General features: G+C 52.5%; 1 protein-coding gene across 2 annotated transcripts; it reads left to right on the top strand.

Moving 5' to 3' along the window:
* Positions 1-1338: 1338 nt before the first annotated feature.
* LOC120406578 (homeobox protein not2-like) lies at positions 1339-4009 on the top strand. 2 transcript variants are annotated; one of them, XR_005599370.1, is made up of 4 exons: positions 1339-1765; positions 1856-2040; positions 2972-3129; positions 3625-3761. XR_005599370.1 is itself a non-coding variant. In XM_039541509.1 (3 exons), the coding sequence occupies exons 1-3, from the start codon at positions 1447-1449 to the stop codon at positions 3826-3828; spliced, it is 708 nt and encodes a 235-aa protein (XP_039397443.1). In that variant the 5' UTR covers positions 1341-1446; the 3' UTR covers positions 3829-4009. The 2 variants fall into 2 exon arrangements, 1 of the variants encoding a protein (XP_039397443.1); XM_039541509.1 differs by lacking the exon at positions 2972-3129 and having other exon boundaries at positions 1341-1765; positions 3625-4009.
* The last annotated feature ends 4281 nt before the right edge of the window (positions 4010-8290 follow it).

Genomic DNA, 8290 nt, shown 5'->3' with positions numbered 1-8290 from the left:
CGCAGGGCCCAGGACGGAGGTGTGACTTTTCCCAGCTCATTAGGAAAAGGTGTACAATTTTCAGAATTTCAAAACCTAATGACCATCTGAATCCCATCAGTGGAGCCTGCCACGATGAGCAGGTAGCAGCGGCAGCCCGTGCTGGGAAAAGGTGCAGTGGTTTGGGTGCTAGCCTGGGACATTTGGGTTCAATTCCCTGCCACACACTCCTTGTGCGACCTTGGGCAAGTCACTTAGACCCAGATCCCCAAGGGTATTTAGATGCTTAATTCCCACTGATTTCAACTTGAGTTAGATGCCTAAATACCTCTGAGGATCTGGGCTGTATTCGCTCTGTGCCTCAGTTGCCCATCTGTAAAATGGGGATAAAAGCATTTCCCTACCTCACGGTAATGACAATAAATCCATTAGCGTGGGAGGTGCTCAAATGCTATGGTAACAGGGGCTATATCAGAACCTGGGATCCATAGCTCCATAGATAGCAGCAGCAGCACAGGTCTGGGCTGATGAAATACTGTACCGAATTCTGCTCCTCCTGCGCACACTGCACATCACCGGACTCCGCGAGTCATCCCACTGAAATCAAGCAAGGTGCTTCTCGGCCTGAGTACAGGGAGGGGCAGGATCCGACCCTAAGAGCAAAGAGCCCCAAAATGCAGAGGGCATCAAGCCAGAGAGGGGAGTGAGGCACAAGGAAAAGCAAAGGAATCACTACCTCAAATGAAGCTATAGATCAGTGCCACCTGTAACCCTGCATTCCCCTACTCAGGAGAAACTCCCCTGAAGCTAGTGTTCCCATGTGAGCCAAGCGTCGCTTCCTTGCCCTGCAGGCCGCTGGGCCCCTTCCGCTGCCCTAGCTCTGGCTCTGGGTGGGTGGGGGTGGGGGGGTGGCATATTCCCAACCAAGGACCCAGGGCAGAAATTGATGAGGAAAAGGGGGTTGGGAGAGAGGAGAACTTGGGGTGCTTTGCCTCCTGGCTTTCTGTACATAGAACCTCTCCTGGCTCCGGTTTGTCGCCATATCCATGGGCTGGCAGCTCCACCGGAGCTGACAAGATGGAAACAATGGGATGGAAGTGACTCTGGAGGTCTGTGTGTGTGTAAACTCAAGGGGCACCCCACCAGCGACCCTGCGATCTTGGGAGATTTCTGAAGCTGCTGTCAAGTGGCTCTCACCCCCCACCCCCTCCGCCCTTCCAGCTCCCCGGCCCATCCATTAATTGGATCCCTTGTTGGCCCGGACACCTTTTTCATCTGCTACTTAGGGGCGAACAAAAGCTCAGCAGGAGCCATTAGCACTTCAGGGTCCCTGCTCCGGATATAAGGGAGGGAGCGGGGCTGGCCTGGCTGTATGATCAGGCCAGGAGCGCGCTCAGCCCCTCACCTGCTGCCTCCGCCTCCTCCCGGTGCAGGGACCCCCTCGCCGATCTCTGGCACCGCCTGGCCATGCTGACTACGACCCTGCTGCCCTTTGGGCTGCCCGCTCCGGCCCTGCTGCCTTACCCCGGCCCCCCGCCCCTCGGACACTCCCCCAAGGCTCCGGCGGGGAAATCCTTCACCATCGACGCTCTCCTGGGCCGGTCAGAGCCCTCGCCGCCGCCGCCTCCTGGCGCCGGGCGCTGGGACCCCGGCTGGCCAGACAGCGCCTGGCCGGGCGGTGCGCTCCAGCTGTGCGCCCAGGCGCACCCGCTGCTGCAGCCTCGGCCGCTCTACCCCGTCTGCTACCCGGCCCTGGCGGGCTGGCGGGCCCCGCTCAGAGCCCCAGGTAAGAGCCCGATGTTCCCCGACTCTCACCCCCCCACTCGTGGCCCGCGCCCCGCGCCTCTCCTCTGAGCGCTTCCCTCTTTACGCACAGGGTATCTGCTCTCCAAATGCTGCGCCCCAGGCTTCAGAGCCAAGTCGGGCAAATCCAAGCGGGTCAGGACCATCTTCACCAGCGAGCAGCTGGCCCGGCTGGAGAAGGAGTTCGCCCGGCAGCAGTACATGGTGGGCACCGAGCGGTGTCTGCTGGCCTCCGCGCTGCACCTCACCGAGGAGCAGGTAAGAAACCTGCCTCTGCCCCAGCCCTGTACCTAGATGGTGGGAGGGATGGCAGCGCCAGGGGCACCCAGGAGGATGGAGCCTCCTCCATCTGCAAAGCTCCCTGCCCCATGGTCTGGCTCCCCAGTGTGTCCCGCTCCAAGGGGGACAGAAAGAGACGGATGAAGCCCCCCCCGGGCTTGAGCCCTACATAGGCGTCACAGGTTTCTCTCCATCCTCCCTGGAGTTGGGCACACATTCCCAGTGACTTCAATACAAGTGTCCAAATAGGGGCTGCAAGATGGAGCATTTCCCAGCCCCCCCTGCCCCCCAGCCCAGTGCAGGACTCACTCTCCCATGGGCTTTCTCTAGTTTTTCTATTTTTGGGGGGGAGGGGGGAAGTCAACTGACTGTGTACATAAAAACCTCCCAAGGGAAGGGGAGTGGAAGCCTTCTGGAGCCCAAGCCAGACTGAATAAAGCCCTTGAGAACAGACCGGGGGTGGGGGAAGGATTCCAGCAGCAGCTCCCGTCTAGGAACAATGTGGAAACCTCCGTGAGCTTGATTCTGCCCTCCTGCCTCTGGGCCTGACCCAAAGGAGACTTCTCCTGCTGGCTCCGGGGCTCTGGGGCAGCCTCTGAGTAGCTCAGCGGCTGTGGCTACTCACTGGGAGGAAGGGAGGAAGAATCTGGTTCCAAAGGCTCTTAAAAGCTGGATTTTTTTCACGTCTTTCTCTAGTTGCTGTGGTCTGGGATAGTAACTAGTCTCTGAAGTCTGAGCTCTCCAAAGTGGGGACCAGTATTATTGCTGATATCACAGCAACAGCTCCGCTCAGGAACTGGGTCCCATTAGCCGAGGTGCTACAAGACCCCTGGTCTCAGAACCAGTATCTCCCCTCAAAAGCTTACAAGCTAAATAGACAAGAAAAAGGACCATTCTCCTTCTTCTCCAGGTGGGGAACCGAGGAACAGACAGGCCTGTAGCACAGCAGGGAATTCACCCCCAGACTAACCATTGGACCTTTTCCCCACTCAACACCTCTGGATGCTGATACCATGGCAAGCTGCCCTGATGAGATCCAGCTGACAGCTAGGGCCCAGATCCTGAAAGGTACTTAGGCACCTAACGCCCATTGAACTCCATTGGAATTAGACACCTAAAGAACTCTGAGGATCTGGACCTAGGTTCTCAGCATCTCACAGGGAGGAGGAATCAAACCCAGCTCTCTTGAGTCAATCAACATCCCTTTACCTCCATTCAGGGATAATTGGCTCTCTCCAGCAACTAGTCAAATGTGTATTTTGACTGACCCCGATCTGACCCAAATCAGTGGGCATTTGACTGCCAGTTGGCACAGGATCGGGCCCTTGGATGGGCCTGTTAGACAGGGATCCATGTGGAGAGGCGGAGGGGGCTGGCTGTCATCTCCCTCACGCACACAAACTTTTCAACCAGGGAGGTGTCTCTGAAGCTGCATCTACCTTGGGTTTTTGCACGGGTGCCTATCACCACAGCATCTGAGGCCTTTCAAGGTTATTAGATCTGCTTAGCGAAGGTCCCTGCTAGAGTCTGGGTTTTAAAAGCGAAATGTCTTCTCTTCCAAAGGTGAAAGTCTGGTTCCAGAACAGACGGATCAAGTGGAGGAAGCAGAGCCTGGAACAGCAACAAGCCAAACTGGTGAAGATGGGTCTGGCCACAGCCCAAACGAGCCAGGATTCGCAGACCCACCAGGGAGAGGAAGGGGACAGGGACTTTACCAAGAAATCTACCGATGATCAGGAAGGTTTGTCCTCCCCTCACTTGGAGTAATCTACTGCACATCTCTCTGGACAGACCCTCCTGTGCTGTGCTTCCGGTCCTCACCCCTGTACATACTGTATTATACTGGCAACACGCATATATAATATATACAGTGTAGGGATTATTTTTTGCAGTGCAAAAATAGATTAATTTATGCAATTGTTTAAAAAAATAAAACACAATTACTCTGCTACTCTAGCCGGCTCAGGTTCTTACGCCAAGCCAGTCACTGGCCTCTGGGCACCTACATGGGAATTACGCAGTCACTGGCTCTGTAATGTAAAGCAGTAGCACTCAGTAGGCTTCTCTTGAATTTGTGTCAGGATAAAAATGTATCCCAAAGTCATCACCCCCTTCTTTATTTATTTAACAACCCCTCCTCCCTCACCTCCTTTGTAATAAACCTCTAATTTAGCCTGGAACGCTGCCGCTCTTTGTTCATGGGAACGCACTTGCAGGATTTTTTTCATCTTACTGGCATGACTTCTCGTTGCCTCCAGCTCTTTGTATAAACAACAAACTTTTTGGTGCAGCAGGGAGATAAGATAAAGGCACTTCCCCCCCACCCCACCCCGATTTTTCACACCCCCGAGTGACCTAGTTCACCAGTGTAAATTTACAATGCAGACCTGACCTTGGTTTGTTCTAATCTCTCTTTGTTTCCAGTGTTGTAGCCATGTTGGTCTCAGGACAGGTGAGTGTCGAGGCTATCCAGCCAAATGACAGCCTGTCCAAGGAGGAGCAGAGAGGCAATGGGACTTGCCCAAGGTCACACAGCCAGGCAGTGGCAGTGGCTGGGAATAGAACCCAGGCATCCTGAGTCCCACTCGAGCACACTAAAAAAGAAAAAAAGCAAACAGCGCTGCTCCCTCTGTAGTCATTACGCCACAAGGATTTTTTGCTAATACTGAAAGAGAGGAGATAATATTGTGTCTTTCTTACACCGCTTGGCACATGTGCATTGCCCTTTAAAACAGGCTAGGAGCCTGCTCCTGCACAAACAGCTGGGAGTAGTGCAAGCTTCCAGGGGCCTTATGTGTGGGAAGCACAATTCTCCCTACTGAGTGTTTTCAGAAGCAGGGCTGAAATTAAGATACATGTGGTGTCTGGCCACATGAGAAGTTAATGCCCTCCACTAGAAGAGCTGCGGGGGGTTAGTCCTCTATTAAATGACAATATTTTTATTATTTGATTTTAAATGGCATGTAGTGAAAAATGTTTAACTAAAATACATGGGCTTGATTCTACTGCCTTTACACACCTCGCTTTTCAGTATGCATCAAGCACCTGCCCTCTGAAAATCAAGCCCCTTCAAGGTGTCTCAAATTGGGCCCCCAAAATCACCAGTCACTTGAACAGGTTAGCTTTCGGTCCTCAGTGACTCAGTTTCCCACCTGTACAATGGGGATAATAGTGCTACCCTGCCTCTTGAGATAAATATATTAAAAATTGTGAGGCCATCAGATATTCTGGCATGGGGTGGGGGATGGGGGCAAGATGAGTAGTTTAGAGCTTAACAAATTACAAACATCAAGAAAATGGGGCATGAGTGCATGGATGTACTGAAGCTGTCAGAAGGTGTATTCACCAACCTGACTGCCAGGGATCCAGTCCAGGTCTGCACAGACTTTAGGGAAAAGGGCCCAGTCCTCAAGTTACAAAACACATGGGCCCGATCCACACAGGTGTTTAGGCTCCTAACTTCATTGAAATCAACAGTAAGTTAGGTACCTAAATACCTTTGAGGAGCTGGGCCTCACTGGCAGGATTGGGCCCAGATGTCAGTAATTTCAGAAGAAAAAAAACATGCATGAGGAATATTTTGCTCTTCTCCCACTGTTTTACTTGGGACAGTGACAAAGACAGAGGTCCAGCACCATGGAGTCACTCTTGATTTAACACTGGCTTGAGTGGGAGCAGAATTAAACCCACAGTAAAACACAGGGCCCTCCAGCTGAACTCTGTGGTAGCGGCTGGTGCTCAGAAAAGCAGGTCCATACTCTGAGCCTGTGTGGGCATCCTGGGGCTCAGAATCCAGGGGGAAGGAGTGTCTCAGAAACATGGAAGAGTTTGTCTACACTTGGAAGTGGTTTTCTGATTCAGGGAGTGGGTGAATTGAAAGTGCAATCGCTGCCCCTGAATAATTCCATCTGTGGACACTCTTACTCTGGAATAAGAGTGTTCGTACATTGAGTTAATCAGAAACAAATCTAAGTGCAGACAAGCTAAGACAGGAAAAAATAACATCACTGATTTTTATTCAGAACTTCCTATTGAAATGAATGGGGATCTCTGGAGTCAGTTCCCACACCCATTAAGCCAACAGTATCACAGGGCTGGCACCGTATAAATATCTCCTGCGACTGGCAGGGTTGCATCCTGAAACTGATAGAAAAGTGCTGATCATGTCTTCAAAACCATGGGGAAAGGCATAACACTCCCCCATCCCCCCCAATGATTCCCCAGGCTCAATAATCCGCATCCCCAGTGATGGGAGGGGACGAAACCCAATGGGATTAGAGAGTTTATTCCAGGAGAAGTGAAACACAAAGAAGCAGCAGAGGTAAGAGAAGAGGATGATGTGATTGAAGCTGCCCTTTGTTCCGACTGTTTTCAGAGCTGGGATTAGCTGGCGTCTCAAAGAGCCCAAACTGGGCTAATGTCTTTAGCTGTCTGGTGTGACTCGATGGTGTGTTTGCCAGCTCGAACGCTACCTCCTGACCCAGGCATTTGAAATAGAACATCGCTGGGGAGGCAGCTCCTGAGGCTTCGCAGCCCCAGGGGAATCCAGGGTGCTCTGCATCTCACAGATTTGCTATGAGGGGCCTGATCCTGCAGTGTCCTGCATGCTGCAAACTCAGTAAGAGCTTGGGTGGAAAGTCTAGGACACTTTACTAGCCTAGTTCTGACTGCAGGGAAGTTTTGCCCGAGTATAGCTTGCCTGCCTGGGCATTCTAGTGGGAACCTCTTTGAGTTACAATCTCTAGTTGGATCTATGTTTGCGATAGACACAAATTTTTAAATCCTGCCTAAAAAAGCATCAAAGTGTGTGACATTACCCGTTTCCTCTCTGTGGCGTGGGGACTCTCTTTCCTGGGTTGGCATCATGAGCTAATTGATGAAGCACTGGACTGGAACTCAGGAGACCTGAGTTCTATGCCCAGCTCTGCCAGTGATTTTGGGGAAATCACTGTGCCTCAGTTTCCCCTCCCACGCTTTATCTGTAAGCTCTTCAGGGGGGAGGGACTATCAGTGTGCATTTGTGCAACACCCTGGGGCCCTGATCCCAGCTGGGGCCTCTAGGCACTACCATGCTATAGATAATAATACAAATAATGACAAGGGGCCTGATCCTGAAAACCATCACTAGTGGGACAGATTTCAGCGCCTCCAGAATAGCTGCACTGACGTCAGTGGCGCCATTCCAGGTTTGCGCTGGCAGATTGCCCGCAGGCTAATCGCTCTCAGACCTTGGTACCTTCGCGTAGGTGCTCGTAGGCTCAGGCCCTGCACCGGCTGCCAAGTGTCTGCCAGACTCATTGCACAACAAGGCACATGGCTTCCAAGTGAGTCCCAGAGCAGGTGAGGCTCACCATAGCTGGCTGCAGCTAGGGCCCAATTCTGGAAGTGCCGATGGTCTGCAGTGAACGGGAGGTGCTGAATACCTCGTCAGTAAGTGGAGTGGAGTGCTGGTTGTGGAAGGAGAAACCTCTAGCACAGAGGCCGCTGGGCCGGAAGGAGGAACCTGCACGTTAATTCAGACCTACCATAAGCCTTCTCTGTGCTAGCGATTCACGCCTTGGGAGATCCCTCTTTGGGATTAACACGGGGAGCTCTGCAGTTCTTGTTCCCTCTCGGATCTTGCAGTCCGATCTTGCAGTCCTCACTCAGGCAAAATGCCCAGTAGGCCCCAGTGGGGTTTTACCAGAATAAGCGCTGCAGGTTTGGGTTCCTGAAGGAGAAATTGATGGACTGGGGCACGACCCCACAAACCCTTATTCACATGAGGAGGCCCATCAAAATCACCGGTGTTACTCGTGGGAGTAAGGTGTGCAGAGGTTGGCATGGAAGGTACATAGGGCCAGATCCTCAGCTGGTGCAAACTGGCATCGCTCCATCAACTCCCACAGGATGACGCAGTGTGCACCAGATGCAGATCTGGCCTGTTGACTCCAATGGAGCAACACTGATTCACTCCAGCTGGCGATATGACCTATTGACTTCAATGGAGCTACACCCATTCACACCAGCCGGGGATCTATAATGCCCCTCAGCCACCCCCTCTCCATACAGTACAGGCCCATGCTCCCTCTTTAGCTCATTATAGTTATTCATATTGGTGCCTGCCACAAAATGAACTTCCTCCTGCCCTGGGAATAGCTTTTAAGGTTCCCCTTGGAGGCTATAAAAATGCTGGGAATTGAGGCATCTGCACGTGTATTTTTACAGCCCAGCGATTTCCCCTCTTTGC

This window comes from Mauremys reevesii, linkage group 5 (genome assembly GCF_016161935.1).
Source record: "Mauremys reevesii isolate NIE-2019 linkage group 5, ASM1616193v1, whole genome shotgun sequence".
Lineage (NCBI taxonomy): Eukaryota > Metazoa > Chordata > Testudines > Geoemydidae > Mauremys > Mauremys reevesii.
Note: the sequence above shows the minus strand (reverse complement) of the source record. Positions and strands in the feature narration are given on the sequence as shown.